Source organism: Prionailurus viverrinus, chromosome C1, assembly GCF_022837055.1.
Source record: "Prionailurus viverrinus isolate Anna chromosome C1, UM_Priviv_1.0, whole genome shotgun sequence".
Lineage (NCBI taxonomy): Eukaryota > Metazoa > Chordata > Mammalia > Carnivora > Felidae > Prionailurus > Prionailurus viverrinus.
Genome location: NC_062568.1, coordinates 196,701,482 through 196,723,947, shown reverse-complemented (window position 1 = coordinate 196,723,947; position 22,466 = coordinate 196,701,482). Strand labels below are relative to the sequence as shown.

At 53.8% G+C, this 22,466-nt stretch overlaps 1 protein-coding gene and 1 non-coding gene across 3 annotated transcripts in view; both read right to left on the bottom strand.

Annotated features, from left to right (window-relative positions):
- MYOM3 (myomesin 3) overlaps positions 1-22,466 on the bottom strand; it is a 48,575-nt gene that overhangs the window by 6,399 nt on the left and 19,710 nt on the right. For both annotated transcript variants that reach the window (XM_047873365.1, XM_047873364.1), the window contains 15 exons: positions 19,931-20,114; positions 18,352-18,526; positions 14,888-15,009; positions 14,294-14,481; positions 13,907-14,033; positions 12,711-12,889; positions 9,649-9,763; positions 8,502-8,658; positions 7,726-7,835; positions 6,450-6,494; positions 5,383-5,519; positions 3,135-3,279; positions 2,962-3,021; positions 2,483-2,550; positions 1,580-1,690 (listed from right to left, as the gene is read on the bottom strand). In XM_047873365.1, the coding sequence (XP_047729321.1) occupies positions 1,580-1,690; positions 2,483-2,550; positions 2,962-3,021; positions 3,135-3,279; positions 5,383-5,519; positions 6,450-6,494; positions 7,726-7,835; positions 8,502-8,658; positions 9,649-9,763; positions 12,711-12,889; positions 13,907-14,033; positions 14,294-14,481; positions 14,888-15,009; positions 18,352-18,526; positions 19,931-20,114 (1,923 nt within the window). The remainder of the gene's footprint in view (positions 1-1,579; positions 1,691-2,482; positions 2,551-2,961; positions 3,022-3,134; positions 3,280-5,382; positions 5,520-6,449; positions 6,495-7,725; positions 7,836-8,501; positions 8,659-9,648; positions 9,764-12,710; positions 12,890-13,906; positions 14,034-14,293; positions 14,482-14,887; positions 15,010-18,351; positions 18,527-19,930; positions 20,115-22,466) is intronic.
- LOC125174240 (U6 spliceosomal RNA) lies at positions 11,200-11,306 on the bottom strand. Its single transcript, XR_007155356.1, has one exon. It is a non-coding gene; the product is annotated as a U6 spliceosomal RNA (small nuclear RNA).

Below are 22,466 nucleotides of genomic sequence, written 5' to 3'. Positions count from 1 at the left end.
ACCTCTGGAGCTCTTTGATTCCAAGTTCAGGGCTGGTCTGGGCCGGGGGGCAGGTAGAGGGAGGTGGGGGGGAACTGAGGGCAGAAGCAGACACCCCACCTTTAGATTCACAGGCAGCTGCACCGAGAAGGACATGAGGACCTCTCTTTGCAGGGTTCCCTGAGCTGCCCTGCTCCCTGGAGGCCCCGGCTGGAGGGACCCCTCTGCACTTCTCCAGAAGGAAGCGTGCTATCTTTTGGCCAGGACAAGGGACTCCTTTCTGGCGCGTGCTCGTCAACCCCAAATGAAGCCCGAACTGACACTCAGCAAAGCAAGAGCCTGGGTTGCGCTCCTGAAGCAAGGTCCAGCTGTCACAAGTGACCTCTTCTTGCACAGCATCTCCTTCGGGCCCTGGGAGAACTATCTGCTTCCCTGTCCCCCCTCAAAGGGTCTCTCCCACTCCGACCATCTCTCCATAGTGTGTTTTGAGGCAGAATCCAAGGCAGAGACAACACTTAGCCTGGGGATTGGAGAGCTGAACCCCAACAGACCTCTCCTGCTTGGCCCCCTCCTCCCCCAGTGGAGGCTCCAAAGTCCCAGTCAAACCGGGGGCGGGGGAGGGTGATTGTGTCTTTGCACTTAACCCCTCGGAGCCTCCATTTACTCGCCTGTGAGATGGTGGCATAATCCTCGCCCTGGCCATGGGCTGTCGCTACAAAGGGCGGTAACTCTTTGGAAGCCAGAAAGCCAAAGATAATCCAACCGATTATTACAACAAGCCTCTCGAGCTACGAAGCGCCTACTTGCCACCGAGCCCTGTGCCAGGAGCTTGCGCTGTGGCGACAAAGGCCGGTTGTGGCATCATCCCGGCCGGGATTTGGGGGAAGACCCTGAAGTCATTGTTCCCTTCCTGGTCAGCAAACTCACATTTGCTCCAGTCCTCCGTGGCACCCCGTGAGGCCGCAGAAACCAGCCGCAGGGCAGAGAAGCATCGAAGGTTTGAGCACAGGCCTTGTGTTTCCATCTTAACCAGGCCACCCACCCTCTGAAGGCCAAGTGGGCTGGAGAACGAAGCCTCAGGCCTGCTCTGCTCTGCCCAGACCCGCCTCACATAGCGATCGCCTTCCGGCCCTGAATCCTACACTCTTGGTCGGGGCAGGAACAAATCTTTGACTGAGCGTTCCTTCTGACCCATTCATGTTACAGACGATCGCTGAGCTCAGAGGACAATGACTAGCCCAAGGTCACACCGTTAGTGGCGGGGCCAGAAATGCAATCCAAACAAAAGGAAATATCAGTATCGCTGTTCCTGCCTTTACTTAAAATGTTTCTATTTTCCCCTCCATGGGCTTTTTTTTTTCCTTGCACTAATTTTGGTTCAAAATATACTGCCTGAAATGTTATTTATCTTGATTACTGAGTTTTTAGTGCCCCCTTAAATTCTGTGCTCGAAGTGAGTGTCTCACTGGCCTCATCCTGGTCCCAGCCCCGCTCCTGACTGCGTGCCCAGTGCTCTTGACTGCGTGCCCAGTGCTCCTGACTCCGGTGCCCAGTGCTCCTGGTGCTGCCTGGAGGGTGTGAGACCTGGGGTTGCACTTACTTCCTCGATGCACAGGATGCCCACTCCAGTCTGTGGGTCGTACTGACCGTCCGGTGTCTCTTTCTTCTGGAAGAACCACTGGAAGCAGGTTTCCTTCTTGGTGTTGGTTGCCTGAGGGAGGCAGGGAATGAAGAGACTCTCTCAGGCCTTCTCTTTTTAAGTAGGAACTCAACTCATCAGATCTCTCTCTCTTTTTTTTTCCTACAAACTTGCCTCTCCCTCACCCCCACACTCGCTCGTAGCTAATTCCTTCTTAGATCTCAACTAGTCCTTCCTTCACACCGCATGTCCTCTGCTGGTTCCACACTCTGGATTTGATCTCTTCTCTCTTCTGTTTCCTTGTAAGCGTCTGTGCGTCTTACAGATCCTACCCTTCTCCAGGCATCTAAAGAGGCTGCAGGGTGCTGAGAAGGAGCACCACCCTTGGCGTCAGGCTGCGTTAAAACCACGCTCCAGACTTCACCTCCTACCCCGTGGTCTTGAGCTGTTTCTCTACTTGTTCTCCGACCCACGCCTGTCTCACAGATGATCGTGAGGCAGATGGGTGCTGAGCACAGGGTCTGGCAAGGCTACTAACAAACATTAGGGAATCCCCCTCCATATATAGACCCCTCACTTGCTCCTGGCCCCCCCACCCTGGCCCCACAGAACCCCTTCCTGGAACAGCTGGGAGATCTAGCTGAAGGCTGATGGGACCCCCACTAATTTGGCTCCTGGGGCTCTTCCAGGGAGTAGCTTTGTTTTCTAGTTAAACTGGTCCTCCTGGGGCTACTTCTCCTTGGGATCAGCCAAGCACAGGAATTTGGGAAAGCGGACAAGGACAGCCATCGGGCTGGGGGGGACGAGCCACATGCTCCCCGCACTGGGGGGGGGGCAGGGCTGGAGGCAGGGGCGGGGATTTGCCTTGCATGTCAGCAGCACTTGGCAGTCCTCCGTGACCTTCCACTGCAAGGGCTCCTCGAAATAGGGACCTGCGAGCACAAAACAAACGCGCCCGCCGTCAGAGCTCCAGGCTCCGCCAGGGCGCCACCTGGTGGTGAGATGGGGGGCAGCCCGCGGGGGAGGGGCAGCTAGAGGCCACAGGTCCCTCAGATTCTGCCGCCACCAAGGCAGGGACGGAGGTGAGGCAGGAGAGGTGCCTGGGGCGCCAAATTTAAGGAGGTGTCACTCTCAGGGTTGGGCTTGACCCTCAGGGGTGTTGCTCTGTGTCTTGTTCTTGCACCGGGACAGAGCTGCATTGAATTGCAGTGGCCCTCCCTCGGGGACCCAGTGGGGCTGAGGGACCGGTTAGCCCACCCGTCCCGCAGGTCCCTAGCAGGTCCCCAGCACTGACCGCTGGCTTGGTGGCCACGGCCTCTGAGCTTCACGCCAGCAGTTCTTACCCTGTTTTCTCTTCCAGTCTCTCCTCTTAGCGTCCGCTTTCCGCAGAAGTTTGTCAAAATCTGTGAACACATCGGGAGGAAGAGTTGTGAGCTGGGAGGAGTGTGGGGATGGACACAGGCCCCGGAGCTGAGAGGCCAGGTCGGGCGTGTGGGGCGGGCAGGGCGCGGCTGACCGTCATCCACCAGTGCCAGGGTGATCTGGTTTTTGGCTTTTCCATCCTGGAGCTGAGCAGTATAGGATCCTTTGTCATCCTCCGACAAGTTCTGGATGATCACTTCCACCAGGCCCTTCGCTCGGTCAAAATTGATTTTGCGGTTCTGGGGAGAATAAAGCCGGAGAATCTTTTTTGCCCTTTTCCTATCCCAGGGAATAGGTACTGTGGGACACAAATCAGGGCGTACCTGGACTTGAACGGGTGGGGGGTGCGATATGTGCAGAGTTAGATGCCTTCAGAGACTGGGGAGGAGGCCCTGGGTAACTCTGCTTCTCCTATAGACCCGGGCTGTGTCACACCGGCCCCGGGAACACCCTGGGGCCCAGCGGGCACAGGAGAGTCTTGGGTACTTGAGTTAACGGCAATTAATAATAAGCCCCAAACCCCCACTGTGCCACGTTTTCTACAAATCCCCATACAAGTTTAAAGGATAATATAAAAAATGCCTGTGTGCTTGCTCCCCAGAATTAACACTCATTTACATTTTGTCACGTTCTAACAGTTTTTAAAAGTTTTATTTTCCACATTTAGGACTGTCTTCTCTCTGGACTTATTTGTATGTATGATTTGAGGGAGCCATCTAGTTTTATTTTTTTTATAATTTTTTTAATGTCTATTTATGTTTTTGAGAGAGAAAGAGACAGGGTGAGTAGGGGAGAGGCAGAGAGAGAGGGAGACACAGAATCTGAAGCAAGCTCCAGGCTCTGAGCTGTCCGCACAGAGCCGGATGCGGGGCTCAAACTCACGGAGTGTGAGATCATGGCCTGAGCGGAAGTCGGACGCTTAACCACTGAGCCGCCCAGGTGCTTCCCCCGCCCTTTCTTCTAAGTTTATTTTGAGAGACAGCAAGTGCAAGCAGGGGAGGGGCAGACAGAGAGAGAAGCAGAAGCAGGCCCTGTGCACTGTAAGTGTAGAGTCCCATGCGGTGCTCGATCCCACAAATAGTTTTATTTTTCTGTAGGGACAACCAATACTCCCAATGCCATGCACTCAAGAGGGCAGACTTTTTCACACTTCCTCTACCATGTGCCAAGGTCGCTGTTAATCTTTGTGTACAACTTTCATGTCTATTTTCTCGTTTGCTTCTTCTGATCCCGGGACAACCAGCCCCGTTGTACAGATACAGAAACGGAGGCACAGAGCGGTGCAGACGCCTGCCCAAGGGCACACAGCCCACAGGTAGGAGTCCTGACATCCAGCCCTGAGCAGATTCTCCTCTGTCAGAACCAGTGCTCCTCTCTGTAACATATTGTCTGATGCCCACTTTGCCATCTGAAAATGCAATTTGCAAACAAGATGGCAGCATGATCGAATCTCTCCTGAGACTGAAATCGCCATGTTTGTAAAAACAGTTGAATGTGGGGGCGCCTGGGTGGCTCAGTCAGTTAAGCGGCCGACTTCGGCTCGGGTCACGATCTCGCGGTCCGTGAGCTCGAGCCCCGCGTCGGGCTCTGGGCTGACGGCTCAGAGCCTGGAGCCTGTTTCGGATTCTGTGTCTCCCTCCCTCTCTGACCCTCCCCCGTTCATGCTCTGTCTCTCTCTGTCTCAAAAATAAATAAACGTTAAAAAAAAAACAAACAGTTGAATGTGGGCAACTCATGCTTCAATCTAATACAATCTATCCACAGGCATGATTTTTTTTATACCACAACTGTAACGTGAAGAAGAAATAAAAATCATATGCATTTCAATAGTAGATGCTCAGCGATAATCTGTCTTGTTGCACTGATTTATGATGAACTGGTTTGAATTTAAGAGAAGTTCGGTAAAGCAAAAAGGTCAAAAGCCATTTTGTACAAAAAAGAACAGGAAAATGAACGAAAGAGTGTAGGGTCAGGTGGCTAACGGAGTAACTTGTCTATTCGGTGTGTATTAAAACTGCACAAATACTTTGTATCACAAGGTGAGGGTCTAGGTTCAGAGAACTGTAAGCGTGAATGTAGGTTTTTAATCTTAAGAATGTCTAGTAGGACAGTCAAAAGTTGTGTGTGTTGGGGGGGGGGATGGAGAGTCTTTATCCGTGGGAGTGTTTCTCGCACTGGCGGGCCCTAGCCACCAGGTGTCCCCACCCCCATCTCATCGCTGTGACAAAGCATGTGGCCGTTCCTGAAATGTCCACTAGGGGGTGCTGTTGGCCCCGCCAGACGCCGCATCCCGGACGGGAGTTGGGGGGCACCTCCCCTAAGAAGTCTGAGCCCCCGGTTACCGGTGAGCTGAAGATCTCCTTCTCGTTGAAGATTAGATGCAGCTCAGCGGCGGGAGATAACTTTTCCACTTCCAGCCACAGGCGCACCTCTCCTTGCTCGAGGATGTCAACGTTCCAGCCAGAGATCAGCTTGATCACTGGAAGGCGGAGGACACGAAGGGGGTGGGTGGGGCACCCGGTGGGGCACCCGTCTCCCCTCTCCACTCCTGACCAGCCCCACCGTGAGCACACCCTGGCCATTTAACAGGCAAAGCGCTTCAAGAGTCTGAGGGCCACGCCGCTGGGATGGGGGTCTGGGGACGGTTTCCACATTCAGTCCCTCTAATGCAATTCATCTCAGAGAAGCGTCCCATCTCCCTAGGGATCTGAGGCCATGGTTCTCACCCTGGCTGGGCACTGGATCCCTGAGGATTTTTAAATTTTTTTCTTTTAATTTTTTTTTAACGTTTATTTATTTTTGAGACAGAGAGAGACAGAGCATGAATGGGGGAGGGGCAGAGAGAGAGGGAGACACAGAATCCGAAGCAGGCTCCAGGCTCTGAGCCATCAGCCCAGAGCCCGACGCTGGGCTCGAACTCACGGACCGCGAGATTGTGACCTGAGCTGAAGTCGGATGCTTAACCGAGCGAGCCACCCAGGTGCCCCACCCTGAGGATTTTTAAAAAGGCGAATGTCTGGCTCCAGCCCCAGAGGTTCTGATTTGTCTAGGGCACGGCCTGGACACTGGGCCTTTAAAAGTTATCAGGGTGACTCCCAGGTGCACCCAGGTGTGTGACCCCTGCTCCGGGGACCACACGCTACTGCTAAGCAACGGAAGGGGGCGGAGGTTGAAATGATCCAAAGTCCACAGGATGGAAGAGCCAATTATAACAATTACAAGAGGACGAAGCCATCTACTCTGCCCTCCTTTGCATTCCCTTCCCGCCCTGCTGGCCGCCCTTTTCTCCTTTGCGGACTGCAGACTCCCCGGGCCTCTGACCCTGCAGCCCCGTGATGCTCCCGTCCTCTGTCCCCTCTGCTGGGCCCCAGTCAGCTCTGCTCCAGACACCCCCAAGGGCCCAGCCTACCTGGGTTTCTGATCTCATGGCTCAACTTCTTCAGCTTGTTCAACTCTGGGACCGGGAGGCGCAAGGAGAAACAAAACAAAACAAGGAGAGTGAAGTGCCCCGGGGCCAGTTGGGTTCATGGGAGCCATCCTAGCGTCCGTGCTGGGTGAAAGTCCCAAGAGACCCCCCTCCCCCACCCCCCCCAGCCTGGAGTCACTGGCTACACAGGAGGTGAGGGTGAGGGACAGTGTTGTAGGCCACCTGAGGCGTGCTGCCTCCTTGGGGAAGTTTTACCCTGTGCCGGGCTCCGCGTGCCCTCACCCGTCCTCACACAGCGCTGTGGGGTGAGCACTACTGTCCCCTCTGACCGCTCCAGGCCCACTGGTGGCCGGGGTGGGGCCCACACTTCATTTTCCCTTGTAAGCCCCAGAGCCCTGAGTATGCTGAGTCTCGACTCATGGCAAAGTGAAAACAAAATAAAACGAAAACCAGAAACGTGGCTTTAGTTGGCAGACAGTCAATCACCTGACTGTATCCGCATAACATTGTTTCTGCTGGGACAGCCCCGGGGATTATAATCTCCCTTTGCAGATGAGCCAACCGAGGTCCAGAGAGGCGACGTGGCTTGCTCCACATCAAGCAGCCGGCAGATTATGGAAGTGGACTCGGAACCTGAGCCTGTGTGGCTTCTGCATCTTAACAAAATCAGAGGGCCTCACGAGCAAGCACTCAGCCGGGAAGACGGCGGCCCGTCGCCCCTTGTACTCTGGGGACAGCGGAGCCGGAGTCTTGTCCGTCAACAGCACTGGCTCCAGTTCTGTCTAAGCCATCAAACGTGGCTGACCCTTGAGACACAGCATCCCCTCTCTGGTTTGCCACAGTCCCCGCTGCTCCCTATTGTCCTGGTTCCTCAGACCAGCGGCCATTTGCAATTTGCCCTCACCCTGCACTGTGGTATTTCTGGGGCGACAGAAGGAGGTGAAATAATTCTGGTACCTTTGTTTTTTATCAAAAGTAGAAAAGGGAAAGAGAGACAAGAACGTGAACTCCACTGAGCAGGGATTTTTGACTGTTGAGTTCGCAGTGCCCAGGACAGTGTCTGGAGTATGGCAGGTGCTCCACAGATACTCGTCAATGGACTGGCTGACTGAATGGGTGGGTGACGGCCTACTTCTCCGGAAATCGCTGCTTTATCAGTTTTTGTTGCTCCTTGCCAGCCTCTGGGGACATTTGTGTTTGGGACTCTTGATGTGGGCCTGTCTCTCTGGGGGAGGTGGCAGTGGGGCAGGGGCATTACCTTCCTCAGTCAGCGTGTGGCTGGCCGAGATGTCTTCGTCAGCATCGGTGACCACTACTGAGTAGGTGCCCAAATCCTCAAGGCCAGGCTCTTTCAGGATGACCTTGGACCTGGTGGAGAGAGGAGAGCAGAGACTTGGTGAGGAGCCTTGTGCCCTGGAGGCCTGAGAACTGCAGGCCTGGCACCCCAGCCCCACCCCTGGCCACGCCTCCTTACATCCCCCCGGGGTGCCCTGCCCAGGGTAGCTCTGGCCTGGCACCTTCAATGGCCCCGTTAGCCAGGCTCTCTGGCACAGGGTCTTCCTACTGGCCACACTGCCCTCTCTCTTGCCCCCCAGGGCTCAAGCCATCATCGGACAGGGCCGAAGCCAGAGCTGCTGGGGGTGGGTGAGTGAGACATGGGGGCGTTTGACCTCTGGTCCCAACCCCTCTTTTTACACGCGAGGACGCTGAGCCCAGAGAACTTTCGAGAGCAAGCCGTGGGCACCCAGGCTAGAAACCACGTGCTTTGCGTCTCCTTGGCAGCACAATTCCTTGCAGAAGAAGAATCTTTAGTGAATGTTGCCATGTTTGCCCTTAAATGCATCGTCCCCTCATTTCTACCTAAGGTGGCAGCCGGCGTCCTCGGTGAAAGACCAAGCAGCCCCAGCCAGGCCCACTATCATGAGTTCCCCCCCGCCCCGCCCCCTGGTGGCCTTGCCCCTGAACTTCTCCCCACTCACCTGACAGCCTTTGGGACCTGTGGACTAGTTACACCGCCCCTCTGCCCTCACTTACTTGTTAGCTTTCTCCTCGACCTTGACCCTCTGGGGGTCTGGCGGGCCCTTGTAGTCCTTGGACCACTGAAACTCTGACGAGTCAGGGGCCTCGGGGGCTTCGAAAGCCAAGTAGATAAAGCCCTCTTCATCCACACCAACCTCGATCTCTCGGGCATCTGAGGGCAGGACCCAAGGCAGGGCACCAGACGTTGAGAAGCAATAAACCCAAGTCACTCGCCTTCCTGCTTAACCCTTTCCACGGCTGCCCATTTGCGCTCGAATAAAATGATAAACCCCAGTCTCCTTGCCCGGGTCTCCAAGGCCTTGTGTGATCAGCTCCCTCTCAGCTCTAATGTCACGCCTCCTCAGAGAGGCCCTCCCTGACCACCCTGGCTAAAGTAAGCCCCACCCCACCCCACCCCCCTGTTCATTTCCTTTACAGCACTTACCACCCCCTTAAATCATCACCTTCGCATAATCCTTTCCTTGTTTACGGTCCGGCCCCTCCCCCATGCTAGGGCAGGGGCCCTGTGTCCCCAGTGCAGTGTGGGCATCACCAAATATTTGTGGAATGAACGGAGAATTGAAAGACTGGAAAAAGAATGTGGCCGCAGAGATAAGTGACTCCGTCATGTGCTAGCTGCGTGACCGGACCGCTTAACTTCTGAGCCACGGCAGAGTCAGTTGTGAGTGGGGGCAATGATCCCTCGCCCAGGGGCCTGTTGGGAGGGCCGGGCCGTGTGAGGACCTAGTGTAGCACCTGGCGTGTGTGGCAGGAGGGGACCTCGGGAGCTGTGGTTGCAAGAGCGACAAAGCCTCGTGTGGTATCTGGGATGGAGCTGGGTGTTAAATATCCACGAGGAGTTGTGGGAGTTTATGCATATGGCACGTGAAAGAATGGAAAACCCCATCGAATAGGAAGCAAACGTATGTTCGTATCTTGGGGTCCCGCAGAAATGAGCAGGAGTGGGGAGTGGGCGAGAAACAGGCAAGAAGGAAAGGCGGAGCCGGATGATGTGCAGGGTGGCGGTGGGAGGGGGGCCCTTCCTGCCGCACATCTGCATGCTCCTCCTGACTCTCCACTCCTCCTGACTCTCCGCTCACCTCTGCCTGTCCCTGATGGCACAGCCCGGCCTCGTGGTGCCCGCGCCTCCCCCTGCCCTTACCTGGCTTGTCTTCCAGGAGTATGGGGTCGGTGGGCATGGATGGCTGTCCCGGACCCGCTGAATTCACGGCCTGAACCTGGAACCTGTACCTCTTTCCCGCCTGCAAGTCAGAGACCTGGGGGAGGTGGAGGGGTGGGCCAGGGTGAGCACTGAGGACAGCAAAGGCTCGCCCCGGGGTGGGGGGCAGGCCAGGAGCACCCCACTCTCCCGAGTCCCAGTCTGCAGTGGGTTCCTGCACTGGGATTACTTCCCATGCCCGTGGCACGTGGAATTCTGCCCACTTAACTCATCACCCGCCTCAGCAAGAAAGCACCCCATCTCTTCTCCATCCATCACCCCAGAGAGAAGCCTGGGGATCATCTTTGACATCTTTCTCTTGAGCCCTACACTTCTCATCACTGAGTTCACACTTCCCCAACATTTCTTGAACGTGGCTACTCTTCTCCACGTCCCGCCGTGGCCCTGATTGAGGCTTTATTTCTCCTCACCTGGATTAGTCCAACAGTTCCCCGAATGGTGTCCCTGACTCTAGATCCTTCTTCCCAGACTTCCCCTCTGCCAGTCCTTCCAAGATGCCGGTCTGATCATGCTTAGCATGCTTAGCGCAACATCTTCCTAATCTGGCCCTAGCCTTCTGTGTCTTCTGTGTTCCTGCCGTTCCGTGTGGCCCCTTCACTCCATGACTCCCTCCGGGTGCCCAGATTCACCTGATCGGTTTCCCGTTTCACGTCTTCCTGCCTTTGTCCTTGCTGAGCCCTGTGCCTGCAAAGCCCTCCCCTCGTTCTTGGTCTAGCCAACGCCAGTTCATCCTTGACCACTCAGCTCAGCTCGGGCAGATTCGAGGACTCCAGGAAGGGTCTCTTACCTTCCTCCTTGGAACTCCCAGAATCCCTTTGGGCCTCCCCCTCAATCATACAATACACGGTAAGGTAACTGCTTGCTGCCCAAAGACCGCGGCTTATTTCGCTCTTTACGTCTAGGATCCGGTTCCAGACCTGGCACTAAGAAGGCGCCAAGGGGTGTTCAGTAAATGGCCAACCACCCACAATGCAAAAATGGTGCCAAGTCACCAGGGCCTGCCCAGCCTGGCCTGGGCCAAGTTACGTGGGGAGGCAGAAGGACCGTCCCTCTCGTGTGGCTCTCTGGGACCAGCTGTTCAGCGCTGGCCGACTCTACTGCAGGGGGCCTGACCCCGTGGGGCAGAAACTGCAGAATCGCAGAGCATTCCACTGGCCAAGGCCTGTCCTCCCCGCTCGTTTCCAGTGGCCTTACGGTTATTGTTTCAAAATGAAAGGTTTTAACTGTTTTGATTATAAAAGAAAGACACACTTGCTGGGAAAATATTAAAGCAATAGAGAAGAATGTAAAATGAAGGGTTAAGCTCTCCTGGCAGTCCCACCCCCACAGACGACCAGAAATAACAATTTTTTTTTCCCCCAAACAAATCTGGCTTTACTTTCCAGCGGAAGCCGATCCTAGATCTAACACTGCACAAGGTTTCTTGGACGATGACCAGAGAAGTCCCTTTACACTGCCTCGCTTTGCCAGAGAATCCCCGTGGAAGGCTTCGCGAATCTGCATGCTGTCCTCGTGCTGGGACCATTGCTCATCTTCTCTGATGGTCCCAATTTTAGTATAGGTGCTGCCGAAGCGAGCACCAGAAATAACAACTCTGTAACACTCCGTTTGGGCTTTGAAATGCACATAAACCATGTAGAAACACGACAGGCGCCACGTTTGTTAGTTTCGCAGTCTTTCCACATTGTTTGGGGCGTCGTGAACGTGCCTTCCTCTCTCTTGGTGCTAACTGATGGAACGCTAATGTGTGGTCTTGAAAAGTGAGTTGGGGAAGACACATTCCTCCTTTCCCTAGAGCTCCAGAAAACAGAATCTAGTCCACGTCACAGGACTATCCTCACAAATGTTCCTCAAACACAGGCGGCCCCGGGGGGACTTGGTGGCTGCAGAGATGGGCGCTGGGTGTGTGGAAACAGCCTCAGGCACTGGGAAGTCTGGGATTCTGACCGATTGTCTAAGGCAATGATTTGTGCCCACTGAGAACGCTTCCTTGACACTTTGTTTTCTGGCCTGTCCAATATTGGCCAGTTGGTGGGAGTTCCAATGACCATCACAGGTGAATAAAACCAACGATTCTGCTAGATTTCTTATTTATCCAAAAAGTTTAGAGTTTGTTTCTCATTTAAATTAGGAAATACTGGGGCGCCTGGGTGGCTCAGTCGGCTAGGCATCCCACTTTGGCTTAGGTCATGATCTTGCGGTCTGTGGGTTCGAGGCCTGCCTCGGGCTCTGTGCTGACAGCTCAGAAGCCTGGAGGCTGCTTTAGATGCTGTGTCTCCCTCTCTCTGCCCCTCCCCCATGTGCACTCTGTCTACGAAAAATAAACATTAAAAAAAAGAGAAATATATATCTATGTATATGTTTGTTAATGTATAATATTATATATATACATAGTATGTTATCGAACATATAAATATTCTACTTTGTATTCTGCTTTTCTTAGCCACAGATGATGGATCTATTTTCATGTCAGTACATACATGTAGGTACACCTCATTTTTTGTACTATTGTCACTCCTTAAACTATCATCGCCTTTCTACTACCTGACACAGGATTACACGCTAAGGATACACTGATTGATTTAAGCAAACCCCCTACCGATGGACATTTGTTTCCAACTTTTCCCTGTAGAGGTCTTTGTGCACTTGCTTAATTATTTCTCTGCAATCCAATCCCAGAGCAGAATTCCTGGCTCAGGGGAAAAGGCCTATCCAATGCTGACATACCTGGATGACTGTGAGTGAGGGTTTAGGGAGGAGTCTGCCCAGCTTGGAGCAGTTTAAGGCAACCGGCCAGCGGGTCAGACTGCCCACTTGCTGTGTGACCCTGGGTATGCCACTCCCCGTCTCTGGTCCTGTGCTGACATTAAGTGAGGGCAGTGATCTCTGAGGGTCATCCCAGCGCCAGTGTTCTGTAGTCCTGCTATGTTCAGTGGCAGGGAAGGCTCGGGATGGGTCAGGGGGTGAAGGGGCAGGGGACTCACCCTTAGGTGGGTGCCAGAGATGCGGTCTGGGGTGACTGGCTGCCACTGTTCAGAGCCTTCTTCCTGGACACTGACGAGGTAGCCTGTGACCGGCCCAGCCCCGGTGTAAAGGGGGGGCTCCCACTTCAGCATCAGGGAGGTGGCCCGCACCTCGAACGCCTGCATGTCATACGGGGGGCCTGTGGGAGGTGGGGTAGAGGAGGAGTCGGCCAGCCAGCCAGCTAGGCAGCGAGCCGGGCGGTCTGTCATCAACCTTGTCAATCTGGAAGCGCCTGCTCTGGGCATAGTGGGGACCTGGTAGGACTTGGCTTCGTGACAGAACTTGGTCTTGGTCTGGGCCTGAGAGAGCGTTAACTTTTCAAAATGTGCTCAGCATCACTTCTTCCGGAAGCATCCACGATCTTCTCCCTCCCTATCCCAGGCAGCAGTAACCCTTCTAATGTCTTTGCTATTTCAGTGATTAGTGTAGGGGCTACGGCATGACCCCCAGAGTCAGATCCCCGGGGTTCGGGCCCCAGCTTCAGGCTTTGGGGCCTCTGCTCAAGTCCCTCAACCCCTATGTTCCTGTCTCCTCATCTATAAAATACAGATAATGGTAATTATTATAATCTAGTGTTGCTGTGAGCATGAATGGCATGACTTGTGGGATCTGTCCACATATGGTAAGGACCCAATAAATATCAGTTGTTCATAATTACTGTCTAAAGCATCATGCATACTAATTATCTACCATTTAGTTAAAAATAAAAACCAGCACTGAGCTGAACAGCATGATGGAAGGTTACGATCCTTCCTTCCTGGGGAGGAGGTGGGGGCTCATCTGAGAGAAAGTTAACGGGGTTGTGGGGAACGGCGTGCAGGGTGTCAGTCACCCTAACAGCGTGCTCCTGGGGTCTGACATTGGCCTGCGGCCAAAATCAGAGCTCAGATGGTGTGCTGAGCTAGGGGATAGTTTATGCGGAGGGTGCAGAGCCAGTTGATGGCCAAGGTCAGGGGTCCTCTAAGGTAAGGTTAAGACTGTCTGTGTCAGAGATTATAGGGCTTGTTGGTGGCAGGGACCAGGGGTCTGAGGTCTGGGGCCAACAGAGCAAGCTTGGATGCACAGAAAGCTTGGTGACACCCATCCCATCTACTGGTTGGATTTGGGGGACGGGGTGAGGGCAGGTGCTGGGCTTCGGCATCTTTGGACCCCTCACCTGGTTGGGGCATCGTCCACTCTCTGCACTCAAACAGGCTGCTGGGCGCCGACAGCTCGCCAACACCTGCCCAGTTTGCCGCCCGGGCACGGAACTCGTAGAAGTGGCCTTCACGAAGGTTACTGATCTTGAAGAGCAGAAACAGACAGTGAAAACCAAGGCTGAGGCAAAAGGGAAAGGGGTGTGGCAGGGGCAGCCCGGAGGTCAGAGCAGGAAGTCCCTGGGGCCTTAAACAAGGTTGGCCAAGTGAGTCTGCATTTGAAAATTAGCCAGATTATTGAGTCCAGGGAACCCGAGGCCTTCTTGGCTTCAGGACCTCTAACAGTGACCTCTGGTCTCCACCGGCACAGGCCAGGACACGAGGCGGTGGCCACATTCCAGGCTTACCTTGCAGACCCGGGTGGGGATGGGCTGCTGGTTGACCGGGTGCCAGTCTAGCTCCTCTGAGTCGTGCTGGTCCAGGAAGTAGCCCAGGATCTTGCCGCCTCCACGACGTTTGGGGGGCTTCCACCCAATGACCATGTCATTTTTCCCACAGCTCAGGAGCGCGAAATCATATGGGGCAGATGGCGTGGCTACGGGGAGGAGGGAGGTGAGGACAGCTGCTTCCTTAGGGGCGGCCACATTGGGCAGTGGGGCCCGAGGGAGCCAACATGCGTCCTCCAGTGGATGCCCACCTTGCTTTGGGGTACTAATTTAGCCAACAGCATTTGCCGGTAATCCTGACTCCACTCCCTAGAGGGCAGCTGGGCCTCAGAGCTGGTGAGAACTTTGCCCCATGGCCTCCGGCCATTGTCATTTCCTCCCCAAAGGAAAGGCAGGGAGGTGCTTGGGGTCAGCTTTAGTTCCCCTCAGAGGACTTATGCCCCCTTGGTCTCTGGGACTGGACCCTCCAAGATGTGGTCGATAAGCCCCCACTCTCTGCCCCACTCAGGGCTGCCCCCAGGAGACATGCAGACTGGACCTGCCCTTTGGACTTACCCAGAGCCTGCTTGACCCTGATGGGTTCGGTGGTCGCTGAGCTCTCACCTACCCCAGCCTCGCTGACTGATCGGACACAAAACTCGTACTCTTTCCCCGTCCTCAGCCCAGGGACCGTAAACCTGGAAGAGAAATGTGTAAGCTTTCAGGGAGGGTCAAACAGCTTGCAGATGTCCCTGAACTTTCTAGAACAATCTTGTGGGCTAAGTGGCCACCAGAGGTAGGATTTGAGGTTTTGGGCCAGTTCTTTGTTTGTTTTTTATTAATTTTTTAAAGTTTATTTTATTTTATTAAAAAATTTTTTTCAATGTTTATTTTTGAGAGAGAGAGACAGAGTGTGAATGGGGGAAAGGCAGAGAGAGAGGGAGACACAGAATCTGAAACAGGCTCCAGGCTCTGAGCTGTCAGCACAGAGCCTAAGGCGGGGCTTGAACTCACGAACTGTGAGATCATGACCTGAGCCAAAGTCGGACGCTTAACTGACTGAGTCATCCAGGTGCCCCTTAAGCATATTTTTTATTGATTTTGAGAGAGAGGCAGAGAGAGCGAGTGGGAGGGGGTAGAGAGAGAGGGAGAGAAAGGATCCCAAATAGGCTCCGCACTGTTAGCACAGAGCCCAATGCAGGGCTCGAACCCATGGCTCGTGAGATCACAACCTGAGCTGAAATCAAGAGCTGGACGCTTAACTTACTGAGCCACCCTGGCCCCCCTAGGGCCAGTTCATGCCTAAAGATTATTGCCTCTGCCTCCAGAGTGATGCCCGCACCCTGGATGGTGAGTTATTAACATTTTTAAAGGTTGGGGGAAGGTGGTCAAAAGGTACAAACTTCCAGTTATAAAGTAAATCAGTACTCGGGATGTAATACACAATGTGGGGACCACAGTTATTACCACTGTGTGATATACAGGAAAGCTGTTAAGAGAGTAGGTCCTAAGAGTTCTCATCACAACGAGAAAAATGATTTTTCTTTTTATTGTATCTATAGAAGATGATGGATATTAACTAAGCCTATGGTGGCAATCATGTCATAACATATGTAAATCAAACCACCATGCTGTCTACCTTGAACTTACACAGACAGTCACGTATGTCTGTTATCTCTCGATAAAACTGGGGGAAAAAAAAGACGTTAAAGGGTGTGGCTCTTCCGGAGTCCACCATTAAAATGCAGATATGCTGGGAAAGCTACCCCCCGAAGGCCCAGGCAGCCAACCCCTGAACTGTGCTATCTGGTGTATGTCCAGGACTTTGGGCCTCGTCCTTGAAATACAGCAGTGGTTCATATTATCTGCATGGATTCTGTGATTCTAAAACACAGAATCCTTTCAAAGACCCAGAAGGAGAATTGTCATCCAGAGACATACATCCAGAGACACTCTGGTTTAGACAAAAATGCCCCTTCCTGATAAAACCCAAATGGCATGGGGCGCCTGGATGGCGCAGTCGGTTGGGCATCCGACTTCAGCCAGGTCACGATCTCGCGGTCCGTGAGTTCGAGCCCCGCGTCAGGCTCTGGGCTGATGGCTCAGAGCCTGGAGCCTGTTTCCGATTCTGTGTCTCCCTCTCTCTCTGCCCCTCCCTGGTTCATGCTCTGTCTCTCTCTGTCCCAGAAATAAATAAACGTTGAAAAAAAAAATTAAAAAAAAAAAAAACCCAAATGGCAGACCCCCTTTTTCTCTCTTTCCACTTATCGACAGTTTCCTGTAGCAAATCTTGCTCTACAGGGAGCTTCTCTCAGCCAGCTGTCCCCGATGAGACCTGAGGACCTCAGTCAAGTGTTGACAGCTGACACAGCAGTAAGTTCCCTGCTCAGGGACATGCATGTCTCATGGGGAGCACACCTCAATGAGAGGGATGGAGCATGGAGGGGGGGATGTTGCTCAGGGAGCACCTGGTCAGGGGAGGCTGGGGGTGGCTCCCAGGACCAGCCCCTGCTGACAACCGATGGTGACCATGACAGCAATGACGGCAGCCACGCACGCAGGTCTAGCCCTGGCTTTGCCTATAATCTACGTAATCGCAGGCTCTTGTCACAGCACCCTCAGAGGAAGGTACTCTTGTTGCCCCTGTTTTGGAGGTACGGATGAAGTTGAATGTCGGAATGCGGAGGGGCCCTTACGGATCAAAGGGTCCAGTTTCCGCACTTTCCCGGTGGGGAGGGCCTCCCCCAGAAGGGAAGAGGAGAGCCAAGGGCACCCGGCCAATTAGAAACACCACCTGGACCATAGCCCAGGCCTCCTGAGTCCCAGAGCAGAGCCTGCCCATTCGTTAGTCATCCGTTAGGATGTTCAGACACGGAGCATACAATGAGCCGGGTTCTGTGGGGCCCGGCGGTATGGCAGACCGGACCCCCACAGCCCAGCGGGGCTCCCTTTATGCCATCACACAAGGCAGCACTCCTGGGCAGTGGTGGTTAGCCTCTTTCCAGCCATGACATATGTAACCGTCAGCATGCACACGTGTGATGAGTTCTCTGGATGTTCCAGAAGAGTGTGCCACCCCTCAGGTGTGACGTGTGTCCCAGATGTGCCAATACCTTGAGTAACTCTCTCACCACCCCTGCCTCCCCTCAGGGAAGCACATCAAATGCAAGTTGAAGGAGAGATATTATTCTAGGGACAACCTGGTCACATTTGTCAAAATTTGTCAAAAATCTGATGATTCTCCAACTTGGGAAGTTTTAGCCATAACGAATTATGAGGGACCCCTCACAGCGGACCACGAGATACCAAAGACTTGTGGGGGTCCCAGGTCCTGTCCCTTTTTCTGGGTAAGATAATCAAGCGGCTGGTGGCCAAGGGGAGCCCAGCCAGGTGTGCTCAGAGCCCCCAGGCAGTCATCTGATGGAAAAGGAGGGGAGCCCCTGACCCCACAGAACCTCAAAACCGACAGAAGTCAGGAGCCCAGAAGCTTCGAGGTTCACTGCGACTGCCAGGACCAGGGCCACCGAGTGAGGAGGGAGCCTCCGCGGAGAGGAGAGTCTGGTCCTACCTGCCCAGATGACGGATGAGGAACCCAGCCTCAGAAGAACGAGTACCCATGCCCGAGCACCAGGCAAGTGAGGGGTGCGTGCAGAATCCGAACCCAGGCCTCCCGGGCTGCACTCTCTGCCTCTCTCTGTCTCTAAGCTCCCGGACAGACGAGACCCAGTCTGTCACCTCTGCAGGTAGCAAGCCCTCAGCCAGCGTTTGCTGAGTAAGAGCCCATCCGGTCAAGTTCCAGTTTTCCACTACTAGCTGAGGGACTTTGGCAAGTTACTTAAGAGCTCTATGCCTCAGTTTCTTCATCTGCATAGTGATGAGAAAAACAACAGTCCTAAACTCAGAGCATTGCAGTTAGAATGAACTGACCTAATATAGGAAAAGAGCTTGGAATAGTGCCCAGCGCCCAGTGCCATATTGTGAAACGGCAGGTGCCACAGTCCTTATGGCCCCTCCTTGCAGGAAGGCTGGGGCAAACTCACTTGTTGCCCTGGATGGGTTTGTTGTTAACCGTTTGCCACTCAGATGATCCTGCCTCCCGGGAGTAGATGTAATAGCCCAGGAGCTCTGGGTGGCCTTTCACCGGGTCCCAGGTCAGGGACACAGAGGTCTGCGTGTCTCGGAACGCTTGAACTTGAGCTGGAGGAGGCAGAGTAGCTAAAAAACAGAAACGTGGGTGATGTGATGCTGCAGGGGAGGGGAGGGATGTGGGGAAAGGCTGGGAGGAGCCCCCACCACAATCAAGAGTGGCAGGGGGGTGGCAGTCATGCCCTGGGGCTTTGGGTATTCCCTCCTGGGCCCAGGGGCAGCCCCAGACTATTATTCTCAAGTTCCCTCCCTCTTACCTCAGAACATCTCTGCTTCCTCATGAAAGCCTCCATTCACTAATCCTGTCTCCATCCCCTCCCTCCCTCACCACTGTCTCTCTCTTTGGCGTGTGTGTGTGTGTGTGTGTGTGTGTGTGTGTGTGTGTCTTCTCATTTGGTATAATAATTTAACTTTTACAATACAAATGCTTTTTTTTTCTTCCTCCCTTCCCTCCCCCTCTCCCCTCTTTTTCTCTCCTCGCCTTTTCTGAACTATACAGGAACTTTGCCCTGACACTGCCTTCTGGTCCAGAGACTGCCCACATCTGATCACAAACCGCTCACTGGCCAGACTCTGAATCATGTCTACATGTTAACTGGGCCACGATTAAAGAAAAACACCACTTGTCCACCAATCCATCCATACTTGCTATGAGTGTGTGTGCGTGTGTGTGTGTATATATATATATACATATATATATATATATATATATATGTATATATATATATATATATACGTATATATATATACTTCCTAAATTAGTGAAACAGATCAAATCTAGGACTTTGCTATCTTCCCCAAAGGGGCCCTGCAGCACTTCAGGCTTTTCTTGGATAGGGCGTGCTGCAGCTGGGTTCCTTAAAGGGCTAGTCAGTCGCGACAGCTGCAGGGAACCTTCTGATCTTATCAAAACCAAAGAACCCCAGAATCCGGGGGCCTCAGAAGAGGGAGGGGCCCTGCGAGGTTGGGACCAGGATGGAGACGCAGCTGGGAGACTCCGAAAGGGGCCGGAGGCGGGAGCGGTACCCAGGCTTTCAGAACACCAGGTTTGGCAGGTGAGGACGCCAAGGCTTGCGGCTAGGAAATGACTTGCCCAGGCCTGTGCTGTGTTGCTGTTGAGAGGCGCCCTGCCTGGGGAGCCAGAGCTTGGAGTGGGACAGCGTTAGAACTGAGGGACCACTTGTTCGCACTCAGCTCCTGTGCTGGACCAGCTGGATTCTGCAACCTGTGAATTGCTGATCTGGAAAAAGTCTCCATACTCTCACGAGCTCCCCACCCAGAGAAACGTTGATTCCTGATGTTCTGAGATCAGGGCTGAGATCATGCTGCTTGTCAGCTTCGTGATAGGCAGAAGGGGTCAGGGACAGGGACCCTGGAGTATGGCTTTGTCTCTGCAGCAGTGGAGTCCCCGCTCTGGATGCTGACGGCCTGGCCTGGCTTGGTCTGCCCCCCTCTCCTGCATCACATGGGTACCTGGCTTCCCCTTCAAGGCGATGGGCTCGCTGGGCTCCGATGGATCACTCATGCCATACTGGTTTATTGATCGCACTCTGAAGACATAGGACTTCCCTTTCTCCAGATCCAAAAGGGCGAATCTTGGGGATTTCACAGGAGTTTCTGAGCTGATGGCCTCCCAGGTGCCACTACCTATGACTGACTGTGACAAAGGAAAGAAACCCGCATTAGTTAAGCAGTTGCTGGGGACCGGGCTCTGTGCCCACACAGCTCTCATTAACTTCTAACCCCCGGCCCAGGCTGCCCCTGAACACTGAGTTCTGGATCCCCTATCCCCTCAACATCTCTGCCTGGATGCCTACTGAGCATCTCACCTTCAACATGTCTAGAACTTGACTCTGGATCTTGCCCCCAAACCCGCCCATGTTTGGTTGGTGGGGCCCATCCTTCTAATTGCTCAGGCCAAAATCCCCGAAGCCATCCTAGGTTCCTTCCCTCTGACCCTCACGTCCCAAATAGGCTCTATCAACAAACTTAGTTGGCTCCCCCTTCAGAATCTATCCAGAAACCAACATGGTGTATCACCTTATTGACCCCTGCTACAGCCTTGATCCAAGCCATCAACATCATCATCATCATCATCACCACCACCATCATCTCTCACCTGAGCTACGTCACTCTTTTCTCTAAATGACAATCAGAAGGATCCTTTCAGAACACAAGTCAGATCACATCCCCATCTGTCCATCTGACATCTCCCTCAGGGTGGAAGCTTCTTCATGGCCTGACCCCTGCTACCCATCTGGCCACATCCACTTCTCCCTTCCCCCTGAGCCTCCCTGATCTTCTGGATGGCAACAGGCCCAGCTCTTGCCTCTGGGCCTTTGCACTTGCTGGTGTCTTTGCCTGGGATGTTCTTCCCTCCAGAAATCTCTGCTAGTCTCCTCATTTCTTTTAGGCTTTTATTCAAAACTCACCTTCTCAGAGAGGACTCCCCAGCTCCCCATCCAAAAAGTCAGCCAACCCTCCCCCAAATACTTCAACCCCTCTCCCTGCTTTTTGTCTTTCTCCCTAGCACCTACCACTAGTTAATGTGCTAAGTATTTTCCTGACTTATCTTCTTTACCGTCCATCCCGCACCCCCTACTCAAATCTCAGCTCCACGAGCCAGGGGTTTGTCTGTTTTATCCACTGCCAAACCCCCAGGGCCCAGAACAGCACTGGTACATGGGAGGTGCTCAATCTATGTTTGTGGGACCAACAAGTGAGGCAATGAATACATTCTCACAATAACCCTGCAAGGTACGTGTTAATTTCCCCACCAATGAGAAAACTTGGGTTCAGGGAGTTTCGCTCACTTGACTGAAAGTCACGCATCTAATAACTGGTGTGTCTGGTATTTAAGCTCAGGTGTGGGTGCCTCCAACCTGCTTCCTCTTCACAGCATAAGGGACCCAAAAGGCAGCCATAGATGCTGCGTCTCTGGGCACATAGAGGGTGAAGGGCTGAGGGGGGCGGCAGGTGAGTAAGACGCCCAGAGGCCACTACCGCTGGGTATGGCAGTTAAAACCCGGAAGCACTGGGGGAGCTCACTGACCCTGCCCTCTCTGTGCTTTCCCCTCCCAAGGCCCACCTGCCTGTCAGTAGTCCAGAACCCAGCTAGGGGAAAAAAAAAATCACAATAAAAACCAGGCAATGTTGCTGAGCACCTACTGTGGGCCAGGTTCTATTCTAGTCCTCATGTACTTTAATTAATTTGATCCTCATATTGGCTCTCTAAGGTGCGTACGGTTATTAGCTCTCTTTTACGGAAGAAGAAACTGAGGCACAGAGAGACTAACTAACTTGCCCAAGGTCACACAGCTAGTAAGTAACAGAGACCAGATTTGAACCCAGGCAATCTGACCCCAACATTTGAACCACCACATGGCTAGAGCCTCACAAAGCAAGTCCTCAACGATGCATGGCTTTCCTATGTGGGAAAGACAGGATCACCCGTGCGCGTGCAAAGAGAGGCCCATTTGAACAACCCGAACTTTCGCTAACCCTGTGCTGTCCCCCTACTACGTGCCGGGCCGTGTGCAGCAAGTAATGAGAAGGTGACTCTGGTCTCTTCCTTCGGGGGAGTCGGAGTCAAGAACGTGTCCCCGGGACGTGTCTACAGGCCCAGAGCTGCGGGCCCAGCTGTGTGCCGCGTCTTATTTCACCCTCTGTTCGATGCCGGAGGAAACTGAGGCTCAGGGAGCTCAGGAAACTGGCTCACACAGCAGAAGTCAGGATTTGAGTTGATCTTAACACCATGCTGTTTTCCACTCTGCCAGCTGCCTCCCCTCCACTGTGAAATCCACTCCCGATGAGCTGCCTGCATCCCCAGACACCTGCCCCCACTTTGTCTGGCTGAGAACTGCCTCCAGCGCTACCCGCCCCCGCCCCCCCTGCTGAGTGAGTGCGGCTGGCCGTGACCCTGGCTCCAGGGTACCCTCCCTGTGTGGCCCTGGCCAGGAAGAGGGGCTTGACTGGATGTGTGACTCCATGCCAGCCAGACTTGGGGGCG